Source organism: Oncorhynchus kisutch, linkage group LG23, assembly GCF_002021735.2.
Source record: "Oncorhynchus kisutch isolate 150728-3 linkage group LG23, Okis_V2, whole genome shotgun sequence".
In the NCBI taxonomy this organism is placed as follows: domain Eukaryota; kingdom Metazoa; phylum Chordata; class Actinopteri; order Salmoniformes; family Salmonidae; genus Oncorhynchus; species Oncorhynchus kisutch.
The window spans coordinates 26,658,836-26,679,860 of NC_034196.2; the positions used below are offsets into that span (position 1 = coordinate 26,658,836).

The following is a 21,025-nucleotide window of genomic DNA, read 5'->3' on the forward strand; positions in this document are numbered from 1 at the left end:
TATCATAGGTAGTACACTTCAACTATGACAGACAAAATGAGAAGGAAAAAAATCCAGAATATCACATTGTAGGAGGGGGGGGGGGGGGGGGTTTCATTCCAGACTAAAGGCAATCTGTTCAATTGAAGAGCAGTAGATAGTATTCAATCCAGTCACAAGAACTTGGAACCCAATTGTCCTTCCTCATGACTGCTGAATGCAAACCTTTCTCCACCGCCTGGCTGGTGTGTGGGTGTGTCTCATTTAACATTCTAATCAGATTGTGTCTGAGCCAGGGGGGCATTTAATAATCCTATGGTTGTTTTTGTTGATTGTTTATGATCAAAGCCATGGAAGCTTCAGTTATGGAAAGTACACTCCCCAGGTCTGGAACATGGCCAACATTACAGTGGAAGTTAATATTTACAGTGGTAGAGAATTGATGAAGCTGAATAAATACAGACTGAATAGGTTGACTGACCAGCCTGGGAACAGGTCACTCATTCATCCCGCTGTGTGTGTGTGTGTATATATCGGCGGGCAACCGCAGGGTGCATGTGACGAGCCTAGTGCAGTAGTGCCACGGTAGAGGTAAGTTGCATGCTTGCTTACCAGTTGCTTGCATACTCTCGCTTACAGCTCGTTGCAGACGGCTAGCCCTTGTGGTAAATTGGGGAGCAGCTTCATGCACAAGTCTCAAAGCCAAGACAGCGCAGGAGTGGCTTCAAGGCAAGTATATGAATGTCCTTGAGCGGCTCAGCCAGAGCCCGGACTTGAACCTGAGAATATCTCTGGAGAGACCTGAAAATATCTGTGCAGCGAAGCTCCCCATCCAACCTAACAGAGTTTGAGAGGATCTACAGAGAAGAATGGGAGAAACTCCCCAAATACAGGTATGCCTAGCTTGTAGCGTCATACACAAGAAGACTCGAGGCTGTCATCGCTGCCAAAAGGTGCTTCAACAAAGCACTGAGTAAAGGGTCTGAATAATGATGTAAATTTGATATTTGTTAAAAAATATTATAAATTAGCCAAAATTTTGAAAAAGTCAAGGGGTCTGAATGTTTTCCGAAGGCACTGTATATAGCAGTTAATTCATCAGTTACCATGAGAACCTGACCTTTGAACCCAACCTTTGTCATTCATGTCATTATCCTCCAGTTAATGACATAATTGGACTGGTCAAATCTATGATAGCTGTCACCTAGCCTTGATCCTTATACTGTTAGATCAGTGGTTACTTCAAGGAAGGAAGGATCAGCCTTTCCAGGATTATGTATGGATTTTTTGTGATATTTGTGGGCAAAACGGTTGATTTTGCTACAGCAATTCTGACATCGTGTTGTGACTTTGTCACAAAAATGCACTGACAATGGAAAATGTTTGTTGACGTGTCGCTTTATTGAACCATATTTGTGTGGTGATGGGTTGAAAAAGCAGCCCCTCTTTTTGTACTGCGGCAATGGGTCAGTTTTATGCGATAACATTTCAAGGATTTGACAGTTTTATGCAAAAACAGTACAGTGAATGGTCAAATTTGCAGGCCCTCACATAACATGCAGGGAATTGGCAATTTTGTTTGCAAAATCAACATCGCAGAATCCTGGAGAGACTGATGGATAGATGCATTGTGAAAGGATCTGAGTAGGGCTGAGTAGAGCCTAAGTTGATCCCTAGATAAGAGTGTTGTGTTAAAACCAGCAGTCACCTGAGGAGCTACTTACCCTCCAGCAATATGTCTAAATCAGGAGTTCTGTGTTGTTTTTAAATGAAAACAGTATTATGCACTCAACTCTCATTTCTCAGTTGCTTATAAGGAGTGCACATTTTAGATCCAATGCACCTCTCAGAGTTAATATTAAATGGATATCCATGTCAATAGTTGATCCCTCTCTAGCTTGTTACACTGTCCATAACATACCACTTCTAGATCATTCACATATCCATTCAGTCAACTGGTTCTCAACTGGAGTCAGAAATCAATAAGAGCTCAGAAGTATGTGATGGATCTTGATATTGGCAGGGCACCAAGACAAGACGTGAGACAAGACACTGTGTTGTAGGTTTGAAGTTGGGTGTTTCTAACACACAAGAACCCTCTCTCATCTTACGTTTTGGACACAGACTTAAAAGGATCAATCAGCAATTGCTACATCAATTTTTGGACTTAATGAAATGAATGAAACGTACCCATTGATTCTTGAAGAATCATCAGAACCCAAAATATAAGCTTATTTTACTCCAATGTTTGTAAACAAAGTAAATATAAATGAACACTAAAGCATCAAAACATGGTTTAAACTATAATGTTGATATCATGGATGGTCAGTACCTGCATCCATAGCTCTGTCTATGAACTTTAGAGGGGTTACATTTCGCCAGCCCCATCACTCAGCTTTTTGCCCGAAACAGTGGCGGAGAGGATGCTTTGTTAATATTTATACTGCTGATTGGCCCTATAAGCATCTATAAAGTAGTACAGTAACATAGTATAGTAGTCTACTCTATAGTATTTTGCAGTCTACTCACAGTGATGACAGCCTTGCTGAGACACAGGGACCCTCTGCAGCCAAACTCTCTCTCGTCTTGAGACTTGTAGTAGCTCAGAGTGTTGTTCTTCAGAACCACCCAGCGATCCTGCCAGCCGTGGATGTAGTTGGTCCACTGCAAATTAAAAAGTTACTTAGCTATGAGGGAGGGAGGAATTCACAATGTGGTCATGCTATAACAAGGATGTGCACGATAGTCGAACACAATACCTTTTTTGGCCTATGTAACGACACATTGTTGGCACAAAAGGCTAAATGAGACACTTAGATTGGATGTCAACAACCAAATTCAATCACACAATGGATAGTTGATGAAACACTAGGAAGGTAGAATCATATGATTAATTTAACTTCTAAATTCATATCCATTTGTTGACTACTGTTTTGATGCAATATTCTATGGTGGCATTAATCTGATGTAATAATCTGTGGCAAGCAAGCACTCACAAGACTATATGAAACAGTTAACTACGTAAAGAAAAACCCCATTAATCCATCTAAAACGAATTTATCAGATGAACAGGGCTTATGATGATAACGCAGGTGAGTTTAGCATGATTATGATGTACAATATTCTCAACCTGTTTGGGGGTTGGCCATTCAGGCCACATAAATAGAATGATCATTCTATTTCTATGGTCAGACAGACTTTAGAATGGTAACCCACACAGCTTTCAACTAGATGCTTACCTAGATAATATTATGCTTGCTAATGCCTAACGTTAGCGAGCTACCGTTTTATTAAAGGCTTTCAGAAACCCCCAACCAGAAGCCACGGTCGAGTTAAGATGGGTCAGCTGTCAGCCAGACAGTTCGTGTGCCTGGTTTGGTTACCTTTGTTTGGCAAGCTAGTTTGAAATGTAAAACCATTTACCAAAAAAAACTAAACAATAGCTCGCGCGCTTTGGTTCTTGTTCACAACAGTAGGACTGACACTTTGTCAACCAACACTATCGTTTAATTAGTCCATATCACTACAGTAGGCTTATAGGCTATGTATATGTTGGGCTAATAATATACATAGCGTAATTGCGGTGTATAGCCAGATCGGGGCTCTACCCTAACCTTTTTTACTTGGAGCACATACATTGGGAATATACATGCACATACATGTAGGGGCACACAAAACATTTAGGAGCACAAAGGTAATAAAGTTACAATCTTAATTTTTTTCTAGGCGCACCTAAACAATAATTACGGGTCGCACCGTAAAATAGGTAGGCGCATATGCGAGTAAAATGGTCGCACTGTAGAGCCCTGCATATGGATAGCTAGCTGTCTCTAGCTACCCATCTCAACCACCCAGAGCTAGCTAGCTACGGTAGTTAAAGTTAGCTAGCTAGCTAATGAACTAAAGTCAGGTTTGACGTCAGATCAGTTAACGTTACCTTGCTGAGGATTCCACTGTTCTCAGCGATTCCAACAGCAGGCTGTCCGACTCCCGATTCCGCGGTCTCCAAATCCTCATCGGAACCCGAAGAATTCCAGCTCTGGTTATCCGACATTGTTGGTGTTGTCTAGCTAACTATCTAGCTAGGAAGCTAAATGAATACAATAAACGTTAACTACAGAAAGTTTTTATTTTTTATTACAGAGCGCAATAAAATAGCGTTAAGAAATCACTGTTACACATCTAACGTTACTAGCCACATCTAACGACGTTAACTATAAAATGTCCTAAAATTATTATCATTATTAGCTAGTGTTTGTCTAAATTGACTCTTCACCTGGAGGACTGTCTGTGTCACTAGCCTGTAACGTTAGATAAGCTATAACGATAGCAGACTGGCTAGTCAGGTAGGAACTAGCAAGGAATGACTCGCACCCGCCCCTTTATTTTTTCTTCTAGCGGCAAACCTTCCATCCAGCTTGAAATACTCAAAACACTAGCCGCTAGTTGAAATAAAGAGTATCACACTACTAACTTGGTAAAGGTAATAACATGTAGTATTTACTATGACGAAAACATCTTTATATCAGCTACGCCATATTCACGCCTGTCGGATTCGCGCTTGTAAGGGGCGCTGGCTGCTCGGGTGACGTCACTAAATCCATTCCCCCAAAAACAAGTAAACCCCTCCTACATATACAGTAAGTAGCATGGCATGGCAGGTCATATCAATGATTACATTACATTCTTTCTCATTGACATGAGATCACTGATGGCATAGTCAGTAAGGAACAGTACACCAACATTTACTGATTCCAGTGTATTAGTGTGTTTGTGTTTCAGTAACAACCCATTAGAACAGTACCACTGAGGAAAACTACACCTAAATGTATAATACCTGTGTTTTCATATAAAACAGACACTGTGCCATGAGTGGGAAATCAGTGATTTATGTGGGCCCAGGAGTGCCATACACACACACACACACACACACACGCACACACACACACACACACACACACACACACACACACCAACAACAACATCCCTGACTCAATTCTTAAAGCCCTCCCTCTAAGCGTCAATGACATAACCAAAGCCCACTAAAATCCCAAGTTCTTTTATCTTTTTAGCACACCCCCTTCTTCTCTGTCCCTGCCTTCCCTCCCTCCCTCGCTCTACCAGTCATATTGGTAAGGTCACATGCTCTGACTCACAGGAAAGCCAGAGCTTTAAGTATAAGTCACAGTCATGTGATATTCCATGCTCAGCTGAGCGGCTCTTCCTGTCACACACGCCTGTGTGATATTCCTCATTCCCCCCTCTCCTCCAGTCCTAATCCATTTGGTGGCCTACACAAATAAAATAAAATTGTATTTGTCACATGCTTTGTAAACAACAGATGTAGACTAACATTGAAAAGCTTACTGACGGGCCCTTTCCAACAATGCAGAGAAAGAAAATAGATAAATAATAGAAAAGTCAACCATGCAATAATAAAAGTAATAATAGATACACAATATATACACAGGGTACCAGTACCGAGTCGATGAGCAGGGGAACAAGGTAATTGAGGTAGGTACAGTATGTACCCTGAACAAAAATATAAATGCAACATATAGCAATTTCAAAGATTTTACTGAGATACAGTTCATATAAAGAAATCTGTAAATTGAAGTAAATTCATTAGGCCCTAATTTATGGATTTCACATGACTGGGAATACAGTTATGCATCTGTTGGTCACAGATACCTTTAAAAAAAAGTTAAGGGCGTGGATCAGAAAACCAGTCAGTATCTAGTGTGCAGCGCGACACATCTCCTTCGCATACAGCTGATCTGGGTGTTGATTGTGGCCTGTGGAATATTGTCCCACTCCTCTTCGATGACTGTGCAAAGTTGCTGGATATTGGCGGGAACTGGAACACACTGTCGTACACGTCAATCCAGAGCATCCCAAACATGCTCAATGGGTGACGTCTGGTGAGTATGCAGGGCCATGGAAGAACTGGGACATTTTAAGCTTCCAGGAATTGTGTACAGATCCTTGCGACATGGGGCCGTGCATTATCACGTTGGAAGGTGAACCTTTGCCCCAGTCTGATGTCCTGAGCACTCTGGAGCACGTTTTCATCAAGAATCTCTCTGTACTTTGCTCCGTTCATCTTTCCCTCAATCCTGACTAGTCTCCCAGTCCCGTCAGCTGAAAAACCTCTCCACAGCATAATGCTGCCACCACCATGCATAACCGTAGGGATGGTGCCAGGTTTCCTACAGTCGCAATGCTTGGCATTCAGGCCAAAGAGTTCAATATTGGTTTTATCAGACCAGATAATCTTGTTTCTCATGGTTTGACAGTCCTTTAGGTGCCTTTTGACAAATAAAAGCGGGCTGTCATGTGTCTTTTACTGAAGAGTGACTTCCATCTGGCCACTCTAGTATAAAGCCTGATTGCTGGAATGCTGCAGAGATGGTTGTCCTTCTGTAAAGTTCTCCCATCTCCACAGTGGTACATTGGAGCTCTGTCAGGGATTCCATCGGGTTCCATCACCTCCATGACCAAGGCCCTTCTCCCCCGATTGCTTAGTTTGGCCGGGCTGCCAGCTCTAGGAAGAGTCTTGGTGGTTCCAAACTACCTCCATTTAAGAATGATGGAGGCCACTATGTTCTTGTGGACATTTAATGCTGCAGAAATTGGTTGGTAACCTTCCCCAGGTCTGTGTCTTGAGACAATCCTGTATTGGAGCTCTACGGACAATTCCTTCGACCTCATGGCTTGGTTTTTGCTCTGACAACTGTGGGACCTTTTTTAGACAGGTGTGTGTGTGCCTTTTCAAATCATGTCCAATTAAATGAATTTACCACAGGTAGACTCCAATAAAGTTGTAGAAACATCTCAAGGATGACCAATGGAAACAGGATGCACCTGAGCTCAATTTCGAGTCTTATAGCAAACAGTCTGAATTCTGATGTAAATAAGGTATTTCTGTTTTTTCTTTTTTTATCAATTTGAAAACATTTCTAAAAACCTGTTTCCACTTTGTCATTACGGGGTATTGTGTGTAGATTGAAGAAGGATTTTTTTAAAATACATTTTAGAACAAAGCTGTAATGTAACAAGATGTGGAAAAAGTCAAGGGGTCTGAATACTTTCCGAATGCACTGTATCTGTGTCACAGTGGTAGGCATCCAAGCTTCAGTGTGTGTGTATGTGTTTGTGTTTAAATTACCTGTAAACACTTATCTATATCAGTTTTGTGGATTTAAAATGGGTATTTAGCAAGGGTAAACTGATCCTAGATCTGAGCCTAAGGGAAAACCTCTCCTCTACTAGCGGGTCACCACGTGGCGGTCATGGGTTCTATGGCTCTGACTTGGAGATCAGTGTGGTCATGAGACCCATGATAGTAAACCATAAGACCTCCATCCATTAGTTGAATATACGCACGCACACACACACACACACACACACACACACACACACACACACACACACACACACACACACACACACACACACACCTATGTTAACCGAACAACAATACCAGCCCTCTTCCCTCCAAGCAGCAGATTAAGTTCAGCTCTGTGGATTCCAGGCATAGCTTAGCATTATTTAGCAATGTTAGAGTTTGTGCAAGGTCCAGAGCTAAGGGTGACTGTGACCAACCAGTTATTAGCTCACTCAGCCAAAACTTTTGCCTTTATGTGGGAACAAAATTATTTGGGTCTCACTCAGGGAGATTACTGAACCAATGTTAGCAATGTTAGGCAGTGCCAATGTCAGCAAGTAAACAAACTCTGAATGGGGAGGGAGGATGAAATGAATGTGTCTGAATTTGGGACTGCCCGTGTACATCTGTATACTGTAGCTGGAGGCTTACATTGTGTTGCTGGGTCACTCCTAACTTCCTCTTTAGATTACCCAGTCAAATACAGGTTTCCTCTCAGAGGTGTATGAAAACATTGCTGTATATAGAGACAGTATATGAGGACATTATCTAAGGGCATTGCATGGGGATTCAAAATGCTTGTGCAGTTGGCAAACCCCTGCACCCTGGCAAAAACAGGCTAGACAATACACAAATATACCTATATTTCAGCATGTACAGTTGTAGGCCTATATAATTAAATCAAATCAAATCAAATCAAATTTTATTTGTCACATACACATGGTTAGCAGATGTTAATGCGAGTGTAGCGAAATGCTTGTGCTTCTAGTTCCAACAATGCAGTAATAACCAACAAGTAATCTAACTAACAATTCCAAAACTACTGTCTTATACACAGTGTAAGGGGATAAAGAATATGTACATAAGGATATATGAATGAGTGATGGTACAGAGCAGCATAGGCAAGATACAGTAGATGGTATCGAGTACAGTATATACATATGAGATGAGTATGTAAACAAAGTGGCATAGTGAAAGTGGCTAGTGATACATGTATTACATAAGGATGCAGTCGATGATATAGAGTACAGTATATACGTATGCGTATGAGATGAATAATGTAGGGTAAGTAACATTATATAAGGTAGCATTGTTTAAAGTGGCTAGTGATATATTTACATAATTTCCCATCAATTCCCATTATTAAAGTGGCTGGAGTTGAGTCAGTGTCAGTGTCAGTGTGTTGGCAGCAGCCACTCAATGTTAGTGGTGGCTGTTTAACAGTCTGATGGCCTTGAGATAGAAGCTGTTTTTCAGTCTCTCGGTCCCAGCTTTGATGCACCTGTACTGACCTCGCCTTCTGGATGATAGCGGGGTGAACAGGCAGTGGCTCGGGTGGTTGATGTCCTTGATGATCTTTATGGCCTTCCTGTAACATCGGGTGGTGTAGGTGTCCTGGAGGGCAGGTAGTTTGCCCCCGGTGATGCGTTGTGCAGACCTCACTACCCTCTGGAGAGCCTTACGGTTGAGGGCAGAGCAGTTGCCGTACCAGGCGGTGATACAGCCCGCCAGGATGCTCTCGATTGTGCATCTGTAGAAGTTTGTGAGTGCTTTTGGTGACAAGCCGAATTTCTTCAGCCTCCTGAGGTTGAAGAGGCGCTGCTGCGCCAATTCAGTTTGTCTGTGATGTGTATGCCGAGGAACTTAAAACTTGCTACCCTCTCCACTACTGTTCCATCGATGTGGATAGGGGGGTGTTCCCTCTGCTGTTTCCTGAAGTCCACAATCATCTCCTTAGTTTTGTTGAAGTTGAGTGTGAGGTTATTTTCCTGACACCACACTCTGAGGGTCCTCACCTCCTCCCTGTAGGCCGTCTCGTCGTTGTTGGTAATCAAGCCTACCACTGTTGTGTCGTCCGCAAACTTGATGATTGAGTTGGAGGCGTCGGTGGCCACGCAGTCGTGGGTGAACAGGGGAGTACAGGAGAGGGCTCAGAACGCACCCTTGTGGGGCCCCAGTGTTGAGGATCAGCGGGGAGGAGATGTTGTTGCCTACCCTCACCACCTGGGGGCGGCCCGTCAGGAAGTCCAGTACCCAGTTGCACAGGGCGGGGTCGAGACCCAGGGTCTCGAGCTTGATGACGAGCTTGGAGGGTACTATGGTGTTGAATGCCGAGCTGTAGTCGATGAACAGCATTCTCACATAGGTATTCCTCTTGTCCAGATGGGTTAGGGCAGTGTGCAGTGTGGTTGAGATTGCATCGTCTGTGGACCTATTTGGGCGGTAAGCAAATTGGAGTGGGTCTAGGGTGTCAGGTAGGGTGGAGGTGATATGGTCCTTGACTAGTCTCTCAAAGCACTTCATGATGACGGAAGTGAGTGCTACGGGCGGTAGTCGTTTAGCTCAGTTACCTTAGCTTTCTTGGGAACAGGAACAATGGTGGCCCTCTTGAAGCATGTGGGAACAGCAGACTGGTATAGGGATTGATTGAATATGTCCGTAAACACACCGGCCAGCTGGTCTGCGCATGCTCTGAGGGCACGGCTGGGGATGCCGTCTGGGCCTGCAGCCTTGCGAGGGTTAACACGTTTCAATGTCTTACTCACCTGGCTGCAGTGAAGGAGAGACCGCATGTTTTCGTTGCAGGCCGTGTCAGTGGCACTGTATTGTCCTCAAAGCGGGCAAAAAAGTTATTTAGTCTGCCTGGGAGCAAGACATCCTGGTCCGTGACTGGGCTGGATTTCTTCCTGTAGTCCGTGATTGACTGTAGACCCTGCCACGTGCCTCTTGTGTCTGAGCCGTTGAATTGAGATTCTACTTTGTCTCTGTACTGACGCTTAGCTTGTTTGATAGCCTTGCGGAGGGAATAGCTGCACTGTTTGTATTCGGTCATGTTACCAGACACCTTGCCCTGATTAAAAGCAGTGGTTCGCGCTTTCAGTTTCACGCGAATGCTGCCATCAATCCACGGTTTCTGGTTAGGGAATGTTTTAATCGTTGCTATGGTAACGACATCTTCAACGCACGTTCTAATGAACTCGCACACCGAATCAGCGTATTCTCAATATTGTTATCTGACGCAATACGAAACATATCCCAGTCCACGTGATGGAAGCAGTCTTGGAGTGTGGAGTCAGCTTGGTTGGACCAGCGTTGGACAGACCTCAGCGTGGGAGCCTCTTGTTTTAGTTTCTGTCTGTAGGCAGGGATCAACAAAATGGAGTCGTGGTCAGCTTTTCCGAAAGGGGGGCAGGGCAGGGCCTTATATGCGTCGCGGAAGTTAGAGTAACAATGATCCAAGGTCTTTCCACCCCTGGTTGCGCAATCGATATGCTGATCAAATTTAGGGAGTCATGTTTTCAGATTAGCCTTGTTAAAATCCCCAGCTACAATGAATGCAGCCTCCGGATAAATGGTTTCCAGTTTGCAGAGAGTTAAATAAAGTTCGTTCAGAGCCATCGATGTGTCTGCTTGGGGGGGGATATATACGGCTGTGATTATAATCGAAGATAATTCTCTTGGTCGATAATGCGGTCTACATTTGATTGTGAGGAATTCTAAATCAGGTGAACAGAAGGATTTGAGTTCCTGTATGTTTCTTTCATCACACCATGTCACGTTAGCCATAAGGCATACGCCCCCGCCCCTCTTCTTACCAGAAAGATGTTTGTTTCTGTCGGCGCGATGCGTGGAGAAACCCGTTGGCTGCACCGCCTTGGATAGCGTCTCTCCAGTGAGCCATGTTTCCGTGAAGCAAAGAATGTTACAGTCTCTGATGTCCCTCTGGAATGCTACCCTTGCTCGGATTTCATCAACCTTGTTGTCAAGAGACTGGACATTGGCAAGAAGAATGCTAGGGAGTGGTGCACGGTGTGCCCGTCTCCGGAGTCTGACCAGAAGACCGCCTCGTTTCCCTATTTTTCGGAGTCGTTTTTTTGGGTCGCTGCATGGAATCCACTCCGTTGTCCTGTTTGTAAGGCAGAACACAGGATCCGCGTCGCGAAAAACATATTCTTGGTCGTACTGATGGTGAGTTGACGCTGATCTTATATTCAGTAGTTCTTCTCGACTGTATGTAATGAAACCTAAGATGACCTGGGGTACCAGGTCATTCCTTCCTGTTAGTCAGCATTTAGAGGCTCAGCCTGTCTGTCTGCTTACTGGGAGCATATGTTACTACTGAGGCTCTCAGGGGCCAGGATTTGCTCTAGTCTTTAGAGAGAGGGAGAGACAGTGGTGGAAAAAGTACCCAGTTGTCATACTTGAGTAAAAATGAAGATAACTTAATAGAAAATGACTCAAGTAAAAGTGAAAGTCACCCAGTAAAATACTACTTGAGTAAAAGTCTAAAAGTATTTGGTTTGAAATATACTTAAATATAAAAAAATAAATGTAATGGCTAAAATTTAATTAAAGTAAATGTATTAATCATTTAAAATGTTTTATATTAAGCAAACAAGACAGCACCATTTTATTTTTTCTTTAGGAATTGCCAGCGGCACACTCCAACACTCAGACATCATTTACAAACAAAGCATGTATGTTTAGTGATTCCATCAGATCAGAGGCGTGCATGAATTTGATACGTCTTGATACGTGCATGAATTTGACCATTTTCCTGTACTTTTGGGTGTCAGTGAAAATGTACGGAGTAAAAGGTACATTATTTTTCTTTAAGAATGTAATGAAGTAAAAGTAAAAGTTGTCCAAAATGTAAATATTAAAGTACAGTTACCCCAAAAAAGCTACTTAAGTAGTACTTTAAAGTATTTTTACTAAAGTACTTTGCACCACTGCCGAGAGGGAGGGGGAGACAGAGAGAAAGAGAGAGAGAATGCAGGCCAGCATGTATGTGTGCAATCCAAAAACAATTTTCAGTCCACAGTTAAAAAGTTGAAGAGTAACACATCATCTCACCTCAAATTTTGAGGTCAGCTCTAGTTGTTTTGCCACTACAAATCCTCCCCAAAATCTTTCCACATCTCATTTTTCTGATAGCAGAGCCAAAGGGAGTTCTTGTTGGCCTGTTGTTTAATATTAGAGTGGATGAGATTAAGGATCTGATTCAATCACTATGAGATGTAAAACAGCCTGGACTCCCTGGAATTGTTTTCAGTTAAGGGATGTGAGTCAATGGCTGGGAGTCAAGAGACAGCAGGTTGTTTCAATCACATCTTGCTCATATGGCATATTCCTCATTTGCTGGCTGTTGAGCCAGTATGTAAGGTACAACAGCTGTGGCAGCTGTACAGGCACACTGACAGGCTGATGTCACTGAGCTGACTGACCTGGCAAGACTGAGAGGGACGCATTAAAATCTTGCTGCACTGTGTGTTTGTACGAAACAGTTGGGATAACCTATGTTTACATGTATTCCTTTTTTATTTAACTTGGCAAGTCAGATAAGAATACATTCTTATTTACAATGATGGCCTACCCCACCCAAACCCTAACAGACCACAGTGAATAAGAGCACTTCAAATGTTCTTCTCATTTTCATTTATAGCTTCATTTAGCTACAGTACTGGTACAGATGATCTACCATATCCTATTTGATAATGCAAATGGTTTAGCTACATAATCCATTTTATGCCATGATCTGCCTAATTTCTATTTAAAATAAGTGGAAATTCCCTTTCCTTAAATTCTCGATTGATCATTTACATTTTATTTGACCCAAAGGTCAAATACAGCAACCTACAATAACCCCATCTTCAGCAACCTACCCCTTCCCCCTCTTGCTCCTGCAGTTTTCAGGCCTCGTGTTTACCTCTCTCCCCATGTCTCTCTGTTTGCTGATGATGGCAGGCTCTGTCTGTCGTCCACATTCATCCTCATCACAAGCACACACACACACAAACACTTTATTCAACTTCTGCCAGCGTTGGCAATGAACAGGTGACAAGACAAACGGAGTGGACGGTTGGTCAGACAGCAGACAAGTACAGAATTTCCCTGGGGAGCGAGGTGAGCATAGAGGGACAGGTGTGTGTGTGTGTGCTTAAAAAAAACTAAATATTGTGGGTTTTTTTAGCTGACATGCGCTAGTTGATCTTGACAGTTATAAATAGCTCTCGAAGGTATGTAATGACTAACATGACAATAAGAACTGATGATGCACTACTCAATTTTGAAATTGCACCTTGTGCATTCTACTATTACAACTTTCAAGAGTAAATTTAAAGCCGGACTGAGTTCCTTGGGGGCCAGAGAGAGCAAGAGAGAAATGGTTGTATTTTTTCAGTGGTAAAGGGTCTCTCCTCTTTGACACCCTGCTGACTGGTGGAATCAATCCCTTTTTGTCCTCCAGTCTGCTCTGAGTGTTACTGGACAAAGCAACTCTAGATTGATTCCCAATATTCTCATCCAAACCGCAGCTCTTTTCTACTGATTCAGCTCTGTCCCACTACTATGTATTTATAGTGTTGTTCTGTAGAAATAGCTGCAAGACCACATTTGTTTTTATGATACGATTAAATTATATCATTCGCCAGAAGTAAAAGTCTGAATGCATGGATGATGATATTGTTTCTGTTTAATGTGAGTACTCAGGACTATTTCAGTAAGGTTGGAAACTCTCCTCCAACGTTCTAATTTACTTCCGATCAGGTTGATGACTTCCGGAGTGAGTTCTGCGATTGTTTTTATCATTAGTTTACTAGCTATCGTCGATGCATTTCTGACTGAAATAGTTCGCAATGACTACGTTTAAATTACAGCCCCGCGAAGGAGGTGCTAATGAACATTGTTCAGTGCCTCTGTGTTCAGTTTCTTCCAAATGTAATGGTATTGTGAGCTTCCATCGTTTCCCGGTTGATGTAGAGCTCAGAAAAAGGTGGTTGGTGGCAGTACGTCGTGACAACTTTGCTGTCACCAAACACACAAAGGTATGTAGTACACATTTAGTCAAAAGTGAGTTTGTTGAGGGAAAACTTAGGGGGGCGACAATACCTAAAAAGAGGTGTTCCTACTGTCTTCGCGTGGAACTGGCACATTCAAAAGAGACCTGGTGTTTGGGAAAGAAGACTGAAACCTCCTGCTCCGACTGAGGGGGATGAAGAACAAGGTGCGCTGCCTATGGACTGTGCCGTCTCTGATCCGTTCCAGAGCAGCAAAATAATAATTTGTTTATCTACGACATGTATCAATCGTTTGTATGGAGCTTGTATTGGCTTTAATTAGGCAATGAGTAACAGGGGTGGGGGAAAGAAATCAAGTAAACACAGAATAGACAGAATGCAAGATAGAATACAATGTTAGAGATGTGCAATTGATTACCTGAACTGTTGAACATTTGCTGAAATACATTTTTTTTTTTAAACATCTATTCTACTGTAGATTTCTTCACAAGAACATCAATATTTATTTTTCATAAAACCACTAAACTTGGCACCCATGCAGGGGATCCATTCAGGTGCGAGAGACACTTCAGCAAGTAGTGGTAAAAATAAAAGGGGTCAACCTTCTCTCTTATAGTTTTGAAACCTGTAGATCTTTATATATCCTTTCAACTAGGACGTCCTCCTGTGCACAGATGACAAAGTCACACCAGCTACAACCTGTGAGAAGGATTTGACCTTGCACCTGCCAGTAGTAAGCATGAGATCTCTTAAACTTCAGTTCTCCATTCTGCATCTTCATCTCCATGGTCTGCATACCAGATCCCTTGAACATCCGCTCAGCTAGGTGGTCAGCTGAGGTCTCTCCCCGGACATGGCAAACCTCTTGGAAACGAGAGGATGTTATTCTCATTTTCCTGAACTGATGCCATTCCGGGCTGCTGCTCTGCTCCCTTGTAGCAACATCGACTTTGTGTGACATCTCGTAGGTTGTCTCTAATGCCTTGAGGTGGAACTGCTCCTGATGGCTAAGGATGTAAGCACACTGGGAAGCCTGAAGCCTGTAGCCATCTAATGGAAGTATTGGTGGAGAAGTGGCATTGGCAATCTTCACAATTTCACAGGTCTTTGGCTGTGGAAGCTGATAGGACAGAACACTGCCGGCTTGCACTGGCCCAAAGGCGGACTCAACCAGGGGCACGCCAGCTGACATTTCCATTGTTGTCACAAGAGGGGCAGTAAGTGAAGAAAAGTTGGCATACGTTTCTGAGACGCGTGAAGGTCCATGTCAGGCATGTATCCATTGAGTGCTTTGTAGAGAGAACTTCTGCAAAATATTTTTAAACCTTAACATCAGAAACAGCACAAGCCCGAAAGTTCAAATAAAATATACAGATTTATAGATTATATATTTACCCCCAGTCTTTGTCCCAAACATTTGTCATTATCATCTGGATACAATCACAAGAAAAGGTTTTCTAAAATGTTTCCATTCTAGGAACCTCCAACTTACCTTATTCCATCAGCACAAGAGTTAGTAGGTTTACGGAACTCTCTCATCAACCGGACCTGGTTTCACACCCTAATTAATAAGGATTTACTGTTACATAGGCTGAATATTTTTCAGGTGCATTTTTTTATGGATATTGATAGACAAGTGTTCTTGGCTTGTGCCAACACTGTTCTGTGTCTGTTCTGTGTCAGTGCAGCAGGAATGTTTAGAGATGATTGCACAGAGCACTTCCTGCAACACAGGAGCAGTGGCTTTGGACCACTATCACTGGTATGGAGTGCTTTAACACCATCTGTGAAGTGACTGAAGTGAGAAACAAGAATGATGCGGCCCATAAATAACAATAAACCTAGTAGTGGCTAGTCTTATTAACTAGGGGCTCATTTAACTATACAGGAATAGATTGTGTCTCAGTAACACAATTACCAAACACTGCATCAACAGATCTTTACCAAATAACTTGTTAAGTGGGCAATTCTAAATTGGGATTGGGACCCATCATTAATATCTATCTAATGATAAGATTTAACGTTGACACTGTCTCCAACACATTTTGACCATGATGACAGTGTCTCACAGGAGATGTTTAACAAGGTCCCAAATAGCTATCTATAACCTTTCCCTACACTCATGCTGTGCGGCTTTTCACTCTTCCTCATGGACCTGTGACAGGCAGCCCTCACGGTGATCTCCCCTGTCAAAGTATCTTTGTTAGATACTGTGTAGAAGACATGAATAACAGTTATTTTTAACTAGCAAATATAGCTAGCAAGCATAACTTAACCAAGCAAACGAAAATACACACATTTTCATGGTAGATTCTGTCAACGTTACATCATTTTACCAAGTAACTAGCTAGCTACAGTCAATAGTTAAATTAGCTAGCTAACGATTGTATCTAGCTAATAGCTAACGTTATATCGGTCACTGACTTGGTACTCACCTTCATAGTTGTCTATGTATCTTCCTATATACATCTTGAACCCCTTTTCATTCTTGCTAGCTGGAGTCTCCGGAGGCTGATTTAACAATTCGATGTATATCATTAATATTAATTTGAGGCAAGTCCAAAAGACACCGAGTAAAAAACTGCGACATAGTGGTAGTAACGTTATATCGTCGATAACAACTAGACCGACCAGAAATTGCCACACCGATAGGAAGTGTGTTTAGAACGTTCTATCATGGACTGTGCATAAGGGCTATTGTTATCAACAATGATATCACTTTCTCCTCACATTATTCTCAGAGGCAAATGAATGCTATTTCATATCACTACTGCCTGGTCCTTCATAACAGTTCTATGGGCAGTTCAACACTATTCAGGTTATACTATACAATGAGTGTACAAAACATTAAGAACACCTTCCTAATATTGAGTCGCACCACCTTTTGCCCTCAGAACATCCTAAATTCGTTGGGGCATGGACTCTACAAGGTGTCGAAATGTTCCACAGGGATGCTGGCCTATGTTGACATCAACATTCTGAAGGCACAGGGGGAAAAGGAGGTCAAAATCCAAAGCCAGTCCATTCAATTCGTCCAGGACCTATCTGTTAGGCTGAGAGAAAAAAAGAAAGCATTACATTCCAATCAGTCACTGGAGGAAAAATGAATCAAATCTCAACTCTGCTTCCTGGCAATGCTGTGGGTATGGTGGTATGGAAGGGAACGAAAAGGATTGAATTCACAAGCGCAGATGAAGCCCTAATCAAGCTACAAGAAACCTCACCAGAAACCTTCCCAGTTGAAGGAGGAGAGCCCCCTGCTTTAAGAGGTCAAAGTAGGAAATATCGATGAGCGCACTAGGCTCAGTGATCCCTGAGACCAGCTTATCATAAGTTGAGACAATATCCTTTCCCCCTCCCCCCAATACAATCTATACTCAACTTTACTCAAATAACTGTTCTTCTCTATGAAATAACGATAGAAGTAGCCAATGCCAATGGACAGTGAAATTGACAAAGGGATAAATATAGCATGTTTGTCAATAACTGTTCTATGATTGTGCATGTGTGTGGATGTGTGTGTTTGTGTATATGAATGACAGGGTGAGGGATGATGAATATGTGTAGGATGGTGGGAGAGAATGAGTGTGTGGATGCATAGTGTATGTGGTCCCAGACCTGCTTTTTTTTTTTGAACACTCTCTCTCTACCGCACCTGCTATTTTAACCCTGAATGCCCGGCTATGAAAAGCCAAGTGACATTTACTCCTGTTGCACCCTCTACAACCACTGTGATTATTATTTGACCCTGCTGGTCATTTATGAACGTATGAACATCTTGGAGATCAATCTGTCCTTAATGGTCATGTACTGTTATAAGCTCCACCCGGCACAGTTCTGATGAATTTATAGTTCAAGTATTTATTTCAAAACCTGTACTCTGTCATTTATGCTATGGTCATTGATCTCCTGAAGAGGATGTTCCTCTATCCCACCATGCAGCAGTGATGTCCAAGGAAGGTTTTTCGAAGATGGTGGAAATGGATGTATTGTTTGAAGCTGCTGGCGAGTAGGGTGACGATGAGAACCCGAAGAGTGATAATGAGTGGGTTACAATGGCCAAAAAGAAAGGAAACGAGAAGTAAAGTTGTGGTGTAAAATAGCAAACTCGTTTTTAGTCGGAGTGAGGGTTTTGGACCAATGTAACGTAGGAGAACCTTTTGAAGTCTCGATTAATGTCATGGATGTGTTGGGTGAAGTGCCATCAGTGAGGGTCACAAGAAGTGGGCTGCGGAGCAGAGTGGGCCTCAAGAAGATATGAGTGAAATGTTTTGTGTATGGATCTTCAAATCAGAGTGCCTATCAGTATTTGTTAGAGACAATATGTTTGTGGTGTCTGTCTTCCATTTACACACAGGTATTCAGAGACGCAGCTAGCTAATTAGCACAGGTAGTCCACTCTGTCTTCCATAAACAAGCACTGTAACATGGAAATATGGCCGTTTGAGAACCCTTACCCAATCAAGGTGTGTATCAATTTAACCTTTTGTTTTTTGAAAACTACAGTATTTCTCGCTGACATGAAAGATCAGGTCCTTATGCTTCCGAAACCATACCGCAAGCGAAGACGCCTTTGTCCAATGACTCAAGTGTAATGTAATAGAACTGAATCCTGATCAAGGGTGGCGCATAAAATATGTGCAGATGTAATACCTGAGGAAGTAAGTGAAGTGGACAGTGCACGTAGACTGACCCTTCAGGTAGATGAAGTGAAGAAATTAACTTCATACATACTTTTGTTCTTTGATGAAGTCTCTCCCTTCTCATGTAAAGTTAGGCTAAATGAGAACCTGTAAGAACCTTCGTGCAAACCCCTTCAGTGCCATAAATGCAAAAGATTTGGACATATGTCAAGTGTATGTAGACGTGAAGAGTATTGAATGCAAGGGGAGGTTAGATAATGTAATTGTGGTGATGAACACCCGCCGAATATCCAGATTGCCCTGTTAGGATGAAGGAGACAGAGGTGACAAGAGTAAGGGCTGTCAGCGTGTCTCCTACCTGAAGGCTGTGAGAAGAGCTGATGAAGTAATGGTAGTAGAGCCTACACCAGAAGTAATGGTAGTAGAGCCTACACCAGAAGTAAATGGTAGTAGAGCCTACACCAGTGACTGTTCCCCGGCAGCTGAGGGATCCTGGTATGTTCAAAATCTGGACTATGTAGCATTTATTGCAATGGCCATAAACGGCACAGCACAAACTGAGAAGAAATCATAGAAAAATGGATTCATAGTGAGTGCAGCAGAACGCATTTTGGGACTCAGTGAGTTTACAGCCGAGGCAGTGCAAGAAATCCTGTCAAAGGATGTTCTGCCCTCTGTAGGGATGTGACTTGAATTGGACTGTGACTGAAGGAGTGGGATGGCTTTTTTAATGTCTATTTGTTTTTGTATTTTGGATGATGACGTCCCCCCCATTCCTAAAATTGATATATATATATATATATATATATATATATATAAATTTCCCACCTGTGCAGTAGGTGGTGGCATGCACCTATAATGATTGTTTGCAGACCGCCATAGTACCATAGAAGAAAAAGAAGAAGCAGCTTTTCCTTTCTTTCTGTGTCCCCACATTTTTTTTATATATTGGTAAACTTACCAGGTTGTTAGCTAGCTAGACAATGAGGTAACATGACTGAACAATGTGTAAACAAATGCCGAACAGCCCACAACATGGTTTAATAATGTAAAATGTGGTCCCGGCAATCCGCTATAGGAAGATGAAGATGTTGAGCCGGTAATCTGGGTCAGGGTCCGGTTTCCCGATAGCGATGGAAATGATTTATTGAATACAAAAATGTACTTCTAGTTATACACTACAAATACACACCTGATAACTGAGAGTTATCAAAATGCCAAGCTGTTGTTGTGTTGTTATAGCAGTAGTTTTGTTTGTGTGTGAGGTGCATAATGTAGGCTACATAACCTGTGTACAGAGCTATGTACATGCATGTGTGTGTGTGTGTGTGTGTGTGTGTGTGTGTGTGTGTGTGTGTGTGTGTGTGTGTGTGTGTGTGTGTGTGTGTTTACTTCACTGCTTTGATGGTGTGTATTTGTGGGGAAGAGGTGTGCATCCTGTTGTGGGAGGAGTTCCGAATTGACTGTGCTGATTGGCCAAACCTGCTGAACCCCGCTTGACTGACAGCCAGCTGATTCAGAGTAAAAGAGAGACACACAAAGAATAGAGAAAGAGTGAGAGATTAGATAGAATGCAGTCAAAGGAAAAGTGTATAGCGGTGATGTCACAGTGTACCTGAGAGAGGGGGCGGTGGCATTCCACCAGGACGGGCTACAGTAGGGCGGGTCGTCCCTGTTACCCTCAGGTTGCTGTGGAGACGACTGACCTTGACTCTCCCAGAGTCACAAGGACCCGTGTTGCAAGCAGAGACTGTCCTCGGAACTCTCTGTCACCAACGGACACCAAACAACAAGCCAGGAGAGAACATTTTCACTACAACTCTTTTACTAAGTCGATTCAACTTTAATGACAGATACACACCAGTTTAAGCATCCCTCATTTGCTGTCTAAGTATTGTAGCAGTACAGCCAAAATATGCATTATAATACAGTAACGTAAGACTTGTCATGATCATCTATGGTACCCTTGTAATGTCTTACAATAATCTCATAATAATCCTAAATTAGCATAATCTACTTTAAAGTGCACTATAAGGGGAATAATAGGGTGTCATTTGTGAGGCAGGCCAGTGACCCTTACCTGTTTCATGGTGGATGTGGTGCCACCTAGTGGGTAAGAGCTGGTAAAGCCAGTGTGTTTGGAGAAGGTAGGTACACCTGCTGAACATTCCTGCTTCTCATTTTCTTCTCCTCACATTTTTCCCTTTCATTACCAC

General features: G+C 42.6%; 1 protein-coding gene across 1 annotated transcript in view; it reads right to left on the reverse strand.

Moving 5' to 3' along the window:
* The window catches only part of LOC109868573 (ceramide transfer protein-like), a 54,641-nt gene extending 50,084 nt beyond the window's left edge, over window positions 1-4,557 (reverse strand). Inside the window, exons 1-2 of the mRNA XM_031802343.1 lie at window positions 3,917-4,557; window positions 2,509-2,643 (exon numbers count right to left, since the gene is read on the reverse strand). Of these exons, the coding sequence (XP_031658203.1) occupies window positions 2,509-2,643; window positions 3,917-4,033 (252 nt within the window). The 5' untranslated portion in view covers window positions 4,034-4,557. The remainder of the gene's footprint in view (window positions 1-2,508; window positions 2,644-3,916) is intronic.
* Window positions 4,558-21,025: the final 16,468 nt, after the last annotated feature.